A 13994-nucleotide genomic window follows, 5' to 3' on the forward strand; every position below is an offset into this window, starting at 1 on the left:
TTGTGTCGTCTGCGACACTTATCACGAGCGGAGTTCTGTCTTCAGTTACGTAGATTTCTTTACATGAGCTTCCATATCCTACTTTTAATTCTAAATAAGTGTACGAGACAGGGCGCAACTCTACCAACTCTGATTTGTCTCTTTTCCCACAGAACAACATTCCAATTTCCAGTTTCCACAAGAAATACATTTCGTAACAAGTCATTTTCTAAGAATTATAATGCACTCCTTCTTGATAATGCTATTGGTTTGAACAACTGTGGGACAAGAGATGAAAAAATATTTTTAAGATTTGTAAATATTTTGGTCTCGTTTATTACTTAAGAACCAGTAGTTATCTTCTAGCTATAAAGTCGAGCTTTCCATAAATATACAAACAATTTAAACGGCCATTAAAACTATATCAGTTTCAACATTAAGCTCAAAGTTAAGCTTTTCAACATTTAAAAGAAAATGAATAACTTAAAGACAATGAAATGTGTTTAAAATGTATAACGTTCGGTGTGCAAACATTATTGTAGCCCAGAAATTAATGTCCGTAGTTTCTAAAGTCATAATTATTAGGCGCACAAATGTATTCACTTTACGGAGATTTAAAGCAATTATTCGTTCATGTCAAAAGCGTTTAGCAGGTGGTACCTGGCTTCCTTTCTACATTTTCATATCCTTCTTTCCTTTCAAGTTGTTCCTATTTTTAAAAAAAATTAAGATAAGCCTAGATGAGAGTCTTAAGAGGGGACACAATTACTATATTCAAAGCTATTACTACTGCTACTACTATATTCCTATTACCAATAATAATGGAAATAATAAGTTTAATCTTGATTACTCTCTTTTGTTTTAATACTTAGCACGTTATGTCAAAACACATACATGAACTCACCATACAATCTTCTATTTTAAGACTCCAGCTCGTTGGAATACAGAAACACAACAAACTGTGGTTATTGTTTACGACTCCAAAGGTATGAGAGTACATTGGTCTAACAAGAAAGTCATGAATATGGAACTTCCTGGTCTGCCAACTAACCCACAGCTATATTATTCTATCGGAGTGTATCGAGACACAATAAGACCCCTGTCGAGGGTTAAAGGTAAGATCTGTTTTGCTAATGATAAATATATACTGCGGCTAATGGTAATTTAGTGCAATAGATTTCAGAGTTAAAAGTAATCAATAAGTTGTTCAAATAATATACTAGTTCTTCAGGTCATCATCACTTGTTAGTCATAACAATTTTTTTTCTTTCAATAATACGAACATTCATACTGTAAAAATTTAATACATAAGTATTATCCACTTTTACTTGGTTTTTCGAAATGTCTAATTGTTATAAACAAATCATATCATACGCATAATGATGAAGCAAAATACGAAGTTGAAACACATATAACATTAGTTTTGTTATAAAACTTACAGAAAAGACAATGAACATATCTGTGTTAGTTGTTTTCGTTCTCTACACCATAATGTTTATTTCAGTAAAACTTACCAATTTACCATTGATTAAAAAATCCCGTCGTTATAAATAACCTACGGATTGCCTTGAAATTCTTAGAGATAAAAAAAATGATTAAGTAAGTGAATTGCTATACCTTGATGGAAGTGGCAGCTTCGACGTAATTGTTCGTGTCGGTTTAAAATACATATTTTAAATAATTTGCTAATTAAAAATTCGAAGTAACATACTTACGACATCATTAACCTTTTCGTGGGCCAATTTTTTCTACAAGTGATAGAACGATACCACCTCCATGTTACCAAACACGCACTCAAAACAACCAAGCAATAAAAGAAATGATTCTTCTAGTGCTATTCCCATTTCCGTGGTGAAAACGACTCATAACCAATGCGAATATCATTTCCCATTGGAGCAAATAAGAGCATCTTGGCAGAAACTCTTCTTTCCATTGCCCACGAAAGGGTTAATACTCTATCTAAACAAGGCACCAAAGTAATCCTTACGAATTGAAACTTCGATCGAAAACAGTATAGAATGTTAATATATATATCAAAACCTGGTTTTAGTCGTAACATGTAACTCGGAAAACCTTTAAAAACTATAAATATTTCAATTTCACGAGTAGAAGTCAGAATGACCTCACCTTAACGACCTTGTGTTCCAATATGTAATGAATTAAAATAACCCTAAATATTCTCAAGAGTTTAAATATCTAGATTGTTTTACAACAGTGAATATAACGCTCAGTGAGACGATGCAATCATCTGAATGGGGAATTTTAGATCCAAGTAGTAAGTGAAAATGCTTGAACTGGTATCTGCTGAAGCGTATCCGAGTCAGGATTGTGTACGTCTGGTGATAATACAATGCGACATTTTTCAACTCGCGAAATTGAAATCCGGATACTCTTCTAACAATGCTCTGAATTTTTGCTGGAGCTCTTGAACTTTGTATGTATACCATTTTGAGCGTGACGACAATCGAAAGTCGGGCTTTGGTGAAGTCAACACCAATGATAAAAAAATAGAAACAGTAGAAAGCACAAAGCTGACGAAACAAATTCTTCTATACGGAAACACTTTTAAGCAGGAAGGTACCATTGACGTGAAATGCAAATTTGTACATCATACTGGTCATAAATACTCCCACCACAGGAAGGATTGCAAAATGACTGGCCGGAAATGGAAGACAAGTAGATTGTATACCCATGACAATACTCTCGCGAAGATAGTCATAAGACGCGTAGTTTGTATTCACATAGATTACAGTAGTAATGTTACTGAGCAAAACTAAATAGCTAATCGAATACGTAGGTGACAGAAGGTGTGAGATGACTCAGCAGAGAAGACAGTACCGAATATTTAACCATATATTCATTATTTAAATAATGCAAATTAGATTATGGAATAATTTAAAATAATAATAATAACACACTTGTAGTGCGAAAATAAGCAACGAAACTGGCAAGAGTACGTAAGATATCGAATATTTAGTGTAAATGACCAAATCTAAAACCATGAAATAGGGAAAGTCAAAACAATGAAAAACAGGTAACACTAATATAGAGCTGAGGATCAAGAAAATAACTTCGTTTTCGGTATAAGTACACACATTCAATCCTTTTCATTAGAAAACCAACGATACGTCTCGTTTCATCAACAGCAAGATTACTTAAATTTTAATTTGTAGGATTACAGCCAGCGTCGTTGGCTATAAAGAGGAACCTGGACAAGATACATAAAGACTTTGACGATAACAATATAAAGAGCTTCACTGTAAAAATCTCCTTGAAGGACACCATTTCCATGAGAGCACTCAATGATATATGAATCTATACACACCTTCAGATAATGCGACTAAGAATTATTTTAATAATTTCACAGTGTCTGTACAAAAACCCAACTCATGAACCTACAAATATCCTCTAAGTTTTTCGTCAGGCTTATCCATACACACACACACACACACACACTCACACACACACACACACACACACACACAGACACGCATCTCTCTCCCTCTGTATATATATCAAATATTGTTGTAAATAGAACAAAAACGGTTCGTATTTTTTCAGAAATGTACGTTTTTTTTAAAAAAAAACCACATTGCCTCTCGTTTTTTTAATTTAGTTTTTTTTTTTAAATAGTCAATTGTAATGCATATTACGTCTATTTAAGTATGAAATATTTTTATGTAGGTGTAATCACCGTAAAATGCAACATAAATTAAACGCTAGATACTGATACGCTACAAATATTTGACAATTTACATGAATACCATACCTATTAATAATTCGGGTTTCAGCAGCTTTCATCAATATCAACTAAGAAATAAAAGTAGAAATGAAATTTTGCTTTTTCGTGAAAGCAGGCCTTTAATAAGTACGAAAATAATGTCACGAACAGTATAAAATTCCAATAACTTGTCTAAAGATAAAAACTAATACTAATTTGCCTAATAGTATTTTTCTAAATGTCATATATAAATAATTTGTCGACTAGATATATATGATATGCAGAGCCGGCTCTGCCATGTATGCAACACGTGCATTTGCGTGGAGCGGCAAGCTTCGATGGTCCGGCAAAATCTGTCGTAAGTATAGTATTTCTTGTTGGAAACAGACTTCATGATGATGGTAGTTAAATTTACTAAGCTGACCTTCTATTTGAATACTATATTCATAAATTATGTTTAGGTTGCATTAGTTTAAGGTCACATGGACAACGCTAAAGCAAATGGTCGAATAAATCCGAGCACAAATTGCTTGATTGCTGTCAAATGCAAGAATTCAATTCTCGAATAGTAGTGAATATCTGTTCCATTCAGTAAGTTATCACAGTTTTGATACGAAACTAGTCTTGTTTCTGTCAGAAACAAGTTCCTTATCATTGAAGATAGAAACAATTTTTAAAAAAATGTTAGAAGATGTAGAAGAAAAATGCAAACTGATACATTGAGATTGAAGCTCGATAGTGAATTCTATAAAAAGGATTACCATCTTTCCTCTGCAGGTGTGTTTGCTTTATCTTTCACTAACATAATAGATTACTATTAAAAAAAAACACACAACGGGATTGCATTTCTAATAAGTATTTAAGCTTTTCTGAGTGCGACTGCACTTATCCTCACCTTTGTTGTTCATACTGAAGTAACATACTTAAAATCATGATTAACTTTTAAGATTTGTTCTTTCTGGAGAAAGGAGGAGGTGGCAAATTATGCCATTGCACGAGGCGACAAATTGACTAGGACCGGCCCTGATGATATGTATATAAAAGACATGAATATAGGATGACTCAATTTGAAGTAGTGCAGGGTGTTTCAAAATTAATATTAGGGTTGAAACTATAGTATCTATTACAATTAACATACAATTATAAATATTATATCAAATGAAAGAGCAACTCAAACAGTTTTGTATGCACGCATGTACATGCATTGTTTCTTCTGTCTGACATTAGAAAGAGCAAGTAGCAAAGATGGAGACTAGAAAGCAGAAAGCTTTTTGTGTTTTAATGAAGACTGAATCTATACAGTGCAACCGTCTCTGTGAAGAATAATAACGAGACGCTTGCAACTTCGTCTTTATCGTTTGCAGTTGTTACAGGTCTAAAGCCTACAGACTACAGTTTACGTGCCAATTTCGCAAATGAAATATTCCTGCATAACAATGAAGATTTTCTGGATCGTGTCGTCTTCAGTGATAAATCGATCTTTTACCTTAGAGCTAATGTGAATACTCATAATGTTTGCATCTGGTCGTCAGCAAATCCTCAGGAGATGGTATAGTTGAAACGAGACTCCCCTAAATTGAATGTGTTTTGTGCCATATGGCGGAAAGCTTATGGGCCTTACTCGCCTATCGCCTAGATGTGTGCCGTGTGACGAATGAATCTCACATTGAACACTTGTAGCAAAGACTGTTTGAGGTGCTCTTTTACTTGATGCATTGCTTATAATTGTATGTAAAGTGTAATAAATACTACTAAGACTTAAAACTCCAAAATTTATTTTGAAACACCCTGCATTTCTCACCAACAGTGTTGAAACTAAGATGTAAAAAGGAGAGAAAATTTTCTTTATAAAGTTATTGATTACAACGATATTATTATTAGTCAAGACTATAACAACAACAACAACAACACGAGTTAGTAGTCAAAAAAATGTAATTAAATTTATAATCGGTTTCCAAGGTGGTCAAAGTGGCACACACAGGGGTGTGTTACTTGTTTAATCCGCTCCTGTGTGGACACGAATTAAGATATCAGGATATTATTCTTGCAAAATATGGTTGAACTATAGTTTATCATATTAATTTATTTTTCTTCTGATGTCGAATTTCCTTCTCAAATTTCACCCCAGTCAAAAATTCGAGAATTTTCTAATTTCGAATTTCCTTTACTTCTTTTTTCCCTGTAGCTTCCTTCGTTGTAGAAAGACATCCTTAAGACTTGCCAGGTAGATACCTCGGATAGATACCTAACTGTTGACATAAACTGGATGGGCCTACGCGCAGTGTTGCCAATTAGGGAAATTAAAATTCTCCTATATTTGGGCAAAAAATAGAAATTTTTGTTTATAAATCCGTACCGAGTGCAAGTCTGTGTCCGAGTGCAAGTCAACTTACGCCAATCAAGCATTTGTCCTTACTTAACAAACGCAAGTACAGATCGTTACAATGGGGTAATTAGGGTGCGCACGCAAAATTCGTATTTAGGTTCTAACCCTTCATGTTTCTAGTTTTTCCTTACTTTTCTGTTTACCGGAATATATTTTTGGTAATTAGAAGCTTTGTTCCTTAAATATCGCCATAATACTTGTAGGATATATTCGTGGTGTACCAATGTTTAATTTAAGATAGTTTGTGTCTGTCTGGTAGCAGTGTTGCCAGCTACAGAAAATTTTAATTCCAGATTTTAGGAGAGAATTTTGGAAAAATTATATGTTTGGTCTCTATTATTTCGCTTTTGTTGGCTATATCGAAACAAACGTACCAGTATTTGGAAGTCTCGTTTTTGCTCTACACAACGCACTATAGAAAGTTTCAGTAGGATTATTAGGGGAAGTACAGTTGAGGTTTACAGTAGACCTTGTTCTCTAATTGGAAAGATAACTGATTTTTTTTAAAGGTAGAATGAAATATTTTTTATTCACATGCTTACTTCATTAGATATTGTCACAATACTAGTAGGATATATTAGAGGGATACCAAATCTTATTTTAAGATAGTTTGTGGGTGTCTGATAGTAGTGTTGCTAGCTACAGAAAATTTTAATTTCAGATTTTAGGGCCAAATTTTGGAAAAAAATCCCTTTTTCATTTCTATTATTTCCTTCTTGTTGGCTAAATTCGAAGAAACGTATCAGTGTCTAACAGCCTCATTCTCATCCTACACAGCGCACCATAAAAAGTTTCACTAGAATAATTAGGAGAAGTACAGTTGAGGTTTATAATAAACCATGTTCTGGAAATGGTAAGAAAATGGTGAATTTCTGAGGTAGAATGAGATTTTTTTTAATGTCATGCTTAGTTTGTTATATATCGCCATGATAACTGTAGGATATATTCTTGGAGTACCACGGTTTCTTTTCAGATAGCTTTCGTCTGTCTGATGGCAGTGTTTTCAGCAAAAAAAATTAATTCCCGCTATTAGGTGATAAATTCGAAAATTTTCCTTTTCCCCTCTATTATTACCCTCTTACTGGCTACATTGAAACAAACGTACCAGTACCTGGAAGCTTCCTATTTGCCCTATAGAACGCACCATAAAAATTTTTAATAGGATAATTAGAGAAGCTGTAGCCTCGGCATATTTGATTTTTTGCTTCTGAGGCGTAAAAAGTGTCAAAATTTCATGTGTATGACAGGATTTTTTCTTTCCCTCTTTGAATGGAAGCCAGCGACTTCAGGATTTCACTGTGCCTTGCCAACACACCAAAGATTTGTTTAGGTTACTTGAACCCATATAGCAGCAGTGCTGCTACATAAAAAAAATAAAATTCGGTTAGAGATTTTTTGTGAATTTTCACCCCTACATTTCCCTCAATAATTTCCCACCCGTTGGCAACACTGTAATGCAACTTACACCAAAAAATAGCCACATCCATTTTCTAGAATACAAGGCCTTAACCATATCAATCGAATGAATAGTTTTTGAACAATAAGTCACTAACTGCAAATGTAGGATAACGCCAAAAATGACCTGGGGCCGAAAGGAATAATCACACAATTTTGCTCGTATAGATACAAAGAAACAAACGATTTGTAAGTTACGAGGGCTTCGATTCAAGTTCTGTTGATTGTTTCAATAATCTGCAACATAAATCAATAAATAATAGTTGCCAAAAAAAACGGACATTTGAAAAAAACATGAAAAAGAACGATGTTTTTTATTGAAAAAAAACACAGAAAAAATACGTTTTTTTTACAACACTAATATCAAGGATCTTATATTATACCAGAACATTGACTCTAGAGACCGCGTGTTGAACACTATCAGTGATTTTCTTCAAATAATCATCACTGGAAACGTACCTAAAGAAATCGGGTCAATATTTTTCGGAGCGTCGCTTATAGCATTGAGGAAGAAATGTGGTGATATACGCCCTATCTCTGTCGGTAACGTTTGGAGACGGTTATCAGCTAAAATAATATGTCAAAGAATTAGGAAACCGTTATCTGACTTTTTGTCACCACATCAGTTGGGAGTATGCATTCCACATGGCTCAGAGGTTGCAGCGCATGTAGCCCGATTATATTATTCTCATCCCCACAACCAAGAAAAATTTTTGTTGAAACTTGATTTCCGGAATGCATTCAACGAAAGTAACAGAGACTTTATGCTTACAGCTGTAAAAACGCACTTCCCTTATATATACGCTTTCATACATCAGTGCTATTCACAGCCAAGTCACATATTCTTTAGTGAAGACATCATCCTCTCTCAGCGAGGAGTTCAACAAGGCGACCCCCTAGGACCTGCTTTATTTGCGTTGACACTTCAATCTATTGTCAGCAACATCAATACTGAGTTAAACATTTGGTATCTCGACGACGGAACTATAGCTGGAGACAAGGAAGATGTCCTGGAAGCTTTGACAAAGATTCATAATCAATCTCGCGAGATTGGATTAAATCTCAATTTCAGCAAGTGTGAAGTTGGTTTCCTGGGAGTCTCAAACGAACAGGCTAACACCCTGTACACTAGGGTGGAGTGAAAAATTGAAGTTTGCACATCGGTATTCTAATAGTGCGGGATTGTTGCTCCTTAGTAAGCATTTTAAAAATCAATATTTGTTTTTGTTGAAATCTATTATCTTTGGGTGCCACCAACATGGTTAACTCTTTCCTTCCGCAAAATTTTCCGAATTTTAATTTGGCGAGCAAGGAGGATAGAGGAATGGTTGATAACCTGCCAAATAATTGTCTTATAAACTTGAACTAAAAAGAATTGAAATGGAGAGTATGTGTTTTTATTCTGCCAAAGCACTTTACAATACGTTGAGTGAAAATTTTCGTTGAAAGTGAACAATTTCACTACATTTTCTAAACTGGAATTTCAACAAAGCCAAAAACTAGTTATAGTGCATATAATCAGTTTACTCTGACATAATGAAATGACTGAATATTGTAAGGTTCCGCATGTCTTCATATCATGCGATAACCATGTGTGTACTACACATGTTGACAGTAAACAAATACAACGCAGACGAAAGTACCGAAGAGGAGTCGCCCACAATCGCCGGCAGTCGGCAGGACGGAAATCACCGAAGGTAGCCGACATTTTAGGATAAAATACAGGAGCACACCTCAACAAGTATCAATCTACCCAGGTTGATCAAACCACCTAAAGCCCTAAGGTGCCCGACCATTGGATTGCCTTTCTCTCTCACGAAGCCCAGTCACCGAGAGAGACACCTAATCACACAAAACTTATCCCCTCTCACGACGCCCGGTCAAAGAGAGGAACCTCACCTACAAAGGCCTTCGACGCCTGGTCATTGGGTTCCTTACACTTTCTTACCTAAAATTATTAGAGGAACTACTTATTATAATATATTTGTGTATTAAGAAGATCTTTTATAATAAAAGGTGATGGGAAAGTCCAAATTCCCGTGTACAATAATTGCTCTAGCTTACATAAACTGAGAGAATTGTACAATATTTTCAAAAGAAAGATGTTAATCTGGAAAGGCTTCGAGCTGCATGATGTGATGGGACTGCTACAAATAGTGGCAAAAAGGGTGGAATAATACGAATTTTAGAAGAGTCTGTTCAGAGACCTTTGCAATGGTTGGTTTGTCTGGTACACGTAAATGAGCTCCCTTTAAGACATTCGCTGGAATCATTTGATGGTAAGACAGCAGGTCCTCATGCATTTTCTGGACAGATTGGAAGATCATTATCAAATTGTGAAAACCAACCAGTTGTGGAATATGATGTAATTGAGAGCCATCTTTCAGATTTCGAGAATTATAATGATCTCAGTGCGGATCAGAAGTATTTGTATGAGATTTGCAGGGTTGCTCCAAATGGACATTTTCCAGATTTTTTGGCAAAACGCTATCTAGGAAACATTTCGCACGCCAGGTGGTTTAATACAGAAAACAGAATTCTTCATTATATGTAGCCACACCAAACCCTTCAGAAGAATTAAAAGTGTTCTCTCAGTATGTTGTAAAAGTGTATGCGCCAGTCTGGTTCAACATAAAACAGAAAACTTTTTGCACAGATGGATCAAGACATTTCTTCAAAATGATTCAGTTATCGCGCTTCCTTCCTGAAAAGTATTTGGCTACCATTGATCCTGTACTTCAAAGAAATGGATACTTTGCCCATCCTCAAAACATTCTCCTCTCTATGATGACAGATGAAAAGAAATATATCAGTGAACTGGACTTAAGACGAGTCCTTAAGGCAAAAACCCCGCAAATGCCTGGAATCAGAAATTACGACATTCCATTACTCAATTTGGAAGCTGAAGACTACACAGAACTGATAAACTGGACAGATTTGGTTATAACTTTCCTCCCATTTATTATGGATCTCACTGCTGCGGATATTTATAGAGTCATTCAAGGTGATACCACAAATATTGAAGTTCCGAATCTTCCAAGCCATAGCCAAGGTGTAGAACGATGTGTAAAATTGGTGACAGAGGTATCGTCTTCTGTTTGTGGTGTAAGTGCACGAGATGGATACATAAGGGCAAGACTCGAGTCCAGAAGCCGTATGCCTGTCTTCAACACATTTTCAGAGTTTCCTACAGAGTAATGTATGTTGACATGTATCTCCACATATGGTTTTGATATGAAGTTTTCGTAGCTCATTTTCAAGAATGCAAAGTAATGTGTTTTGTCATGTTTTCACATTATTTATATATTAAAACTTCCTAGGTTATTTTCAAACTGAGATCAGAAATGTTCATGTCATTACAGGACTTTTGTTATACTTGTAATTAATCTAGAAATTGTGTGTAGATGTCTATTGCAACATACACTACACACAAACCTAAATCATATGTTTGTACTGAGTGATGTATTTTCGTCATCTTTTTCTCACATATCATATTATAAAGCTTTCTGAGCTTATATTCAAACAGACAAGAATGAAAAATCGCCTCATTAACTTCTATAGTATTATTAATATATTTATCAATGATGCCCGTAGTTGAATATATACGTAGGATAATACAGATTACACATAAATCTAGTCCAATTTTATGTAAAAAGTAGTGTTTTTTTTTCTTTGTTCATATATGCTTATAAAAATTTTCCATCTGATTTTCAAACTAAGATAAGAAACAAAAAAGTTGATGTTACGAAACTTCTGTAGTATTTGTAATAATTATAAAGATGCTGTATTCGAATATAGCATATATGTAAGATACTTTAGTTTCATTTTTCCATTCAATTATAATGTAAAAGTGTAAGTATGTTACAACTAACTTTTCGAGCCCTCTATATCTATAGCACTAAAAGGAACTGACTCAGCGGAGTGAGGTTCTCTGATACAACACTGTTGTATAACAACTTTTCCGTACATAAAAAAATGCCTGTACTGTACGGATTTCACAATACTGTTAAGAATACATATTTCAGCCAAATTTCAAGTCTGTATAGCACCCAAAGGAAATGACTCAGGAGACTAATATTTCTGTGGTACAGTACTCTAAAGGTAAGGCAACTCTTCCGCCCTATTAGAAAAATTGATACCCCTAAAAAAATTTGACCACTATTTCACTCCACCCTACTGTACACCCTTCTCAACGAAGTCGCACCTGGAATTCAACTTATATCACCAGACATCCTCCCTTTTAGGTGCAGCACTAAACATTGACACTCGACGCATCGTGTTACTGGGCAAAATATCAAAATTAGATTTCTTTTTCATTCGCCTATCTAAGATTTCTGCACACTCAGCTGTCAATCTCTTACGGGCGTCATTAGCAATACCTATACTGTTATATTTTCTTCATAGTTCTATATTATGGCGCCATACAGATCTCCTGAATCAATACGATAATTCCATCCAACTTGGCCTAGAATCTCGTCTCAACTGCTCTCTTACGGATAGGTCATGCCTAAAGGCATCTCTGCTAGTGGATCACGGAAGTCTAGGTATTCGCCGAGCCCTTGATTTGGCCACTCCATTTTTCCTTTCTTCAATTCATAGCTCTATGCCATTGATTACTTCTCTTCTTCGCCAGGACATTCATCATAATTCTGAAGCTGAGATTAATGATTGTATCTCCCAGTGAACATCGTGCGGTGGACTTCCTCTAACTGATCTTGTCGTGCGGGTTCCTTAGCCGCAGATATAAAAATATTAAAGTTCCATGAGGCAAGGGGTTGACCAAAAGAATCCAAATTTTGTGTGTAGACTACCATTAGCACGGGGCAACTTTTTCGCAACCCGGCCAATCGAAATTTAAAAAATGGCCCACCTAAGTGAACAGGAAGGTTTAAATATCGAACAGAATATTTCACATTTAAGTTCAAGTTAATGCTTAAATGGATATAGTAACATTGTAAACATATTACAATAATCATAAATAGTATAAACTAAGATAGCAGATACGAAGAGATATATTAAAATGCTCTATGCTACAAAATATGTTTCACATTGCCACTCTTCAGCACAGAGAGGAGCACGTCTTACGTTAGTCCCTTTGTTTTCTTTCTTCCTTTAGTTCTTCCCGGTATTCTTCGAAAAATATTGGATAAGTTTCCTTCAACCTAAATTGATGAGGTTTCTCCGGTATAAATCAGGTATGCAAATCACCACTCCATCGGTGCCGGCGATTAATATCATATTGAAGCTAACTAAATTATTTCTATTGTTGGATGTGGGCTAGTAGTTTTCTTCCTATGCTAGTAAAATTTTGTTGCTTGTATGCATCCCTGATATAACTATATATAGATACAGATATGGATAGATAGATAGATATAGATAAAGTTATGACACAATATATCGAACATTTAAGGGCATTCGTATCAATATTTAATCAATAATTTCTATCAGTGAGGAACGGGTACCTCTTTGAGCGATAAAACTTTAAGAGTTTTATTTAGGGCTTGAAACCAGCTTATTCTGACAATTACAATTAACAGTTTTGAAGTTCGAGTCACATTTAAACAGCAAAGTTGTATTACTTTCTGTATCGAAGGCGTTGTGCTATATACCGATCAATGAGTTTTTAATTATCGAACAGGATGTTTTATGTAGTGAAGAGTAGGGTGAGCCGAATTCTTTTTTCATTTCAATTGGCCGGTTTGCGGAAAAGTCGCCGTGTGTTATTGGTGGTGTACACAAAAATTTTATTTATTTATTTACTTATTTAAGAAGAACACAACAGGTTATTCTACCCAATTACAGTGTTCATATCAGAGTTACATAGAATATCTGTAATATATTTGCGAAATCTATTCTGACATACTGTATATATCCAGAACGTTTTTACATTTACTCAGTTACACTGCACCCGTCCTCTACGTTGGAGACTGTTTTGTTGCATTTGTTCGAGATTTCTTACAATAAAAGAAATTTTCATTGCCCACACGTATGTTTCCATTGGGTACCCTGAGATGAAAGGCAGAGACCAAATCCTTACTATTTAATTTGTTATTTAATATTTTCTACAAGAATATCATGTCATTTAACACTCTTCTTTGATTGAGAGACGTGTTAAAATTTTCATTAAAAGAAGCACTATTTTCACATGTGGGGAAGATGCCTGTTCTCTTGTACACCAGAAACCGCAGAAATTTATTTTGAATTCTTTCTATTCTAATAGAGTCTTTCTTCGCGTGGGGGTTCCATATAATAGACGCATATTCTAATTTTGTTCTAACAAATGAAAAATATAATTTCAGTAAAACATTCGACTTATTAAATTCCCTTCCCATTCTCAAAATGAATCGAAGATTTCTGTTTGTGTCATTTACAATTTGATTTATATGATGCTCAAACGATAGTTTGTTATCATATATTACACCCAAATCATTGACAGTTTGTTCCCCCTTTAAT

At 34.8% G+C, this 13994-nt stretch overlaps 1 protein-coding gene across 4 annotated transcripts in view; it reads left to right on the forward strand.

Moving 5' to 3' along the window:
- The window catches only part of LOC145669707 (uncharacterized), a 925722-nt gene that overhangs the window by 791184 nt on the left and 120544 nt on the right, over positions 1–13994 (forward strand). For all 4 annotated transcript variants that reach the window (XM_081738014.1, XM_081738011.1, XM_081738010.1 and 1 more), the window contains one exon: positions 905–1094. In XM_081738014.1, coding sequence (XP_081594140.1) covers positions 905–1094 — 190 coding nt within the window. The remainder of the gene's footprint in view (positions 1–904; positions 1095–13994) is intronic.

The sequence above is a fragment of the Thermobia domestica genome, chromosome 14 (genome assembly GCF_964235325.1).
Source record: "Thermobia domestica chromosome 14, izTheDome1.hap1.1, whole genome shotgun sequence".
Lineage (NCBI taxonomy): Eukaryota > Metazoa > Arthropoda > Insecta > Zygentoma > Lepismatidae > Thermobia > Thermobia domestica.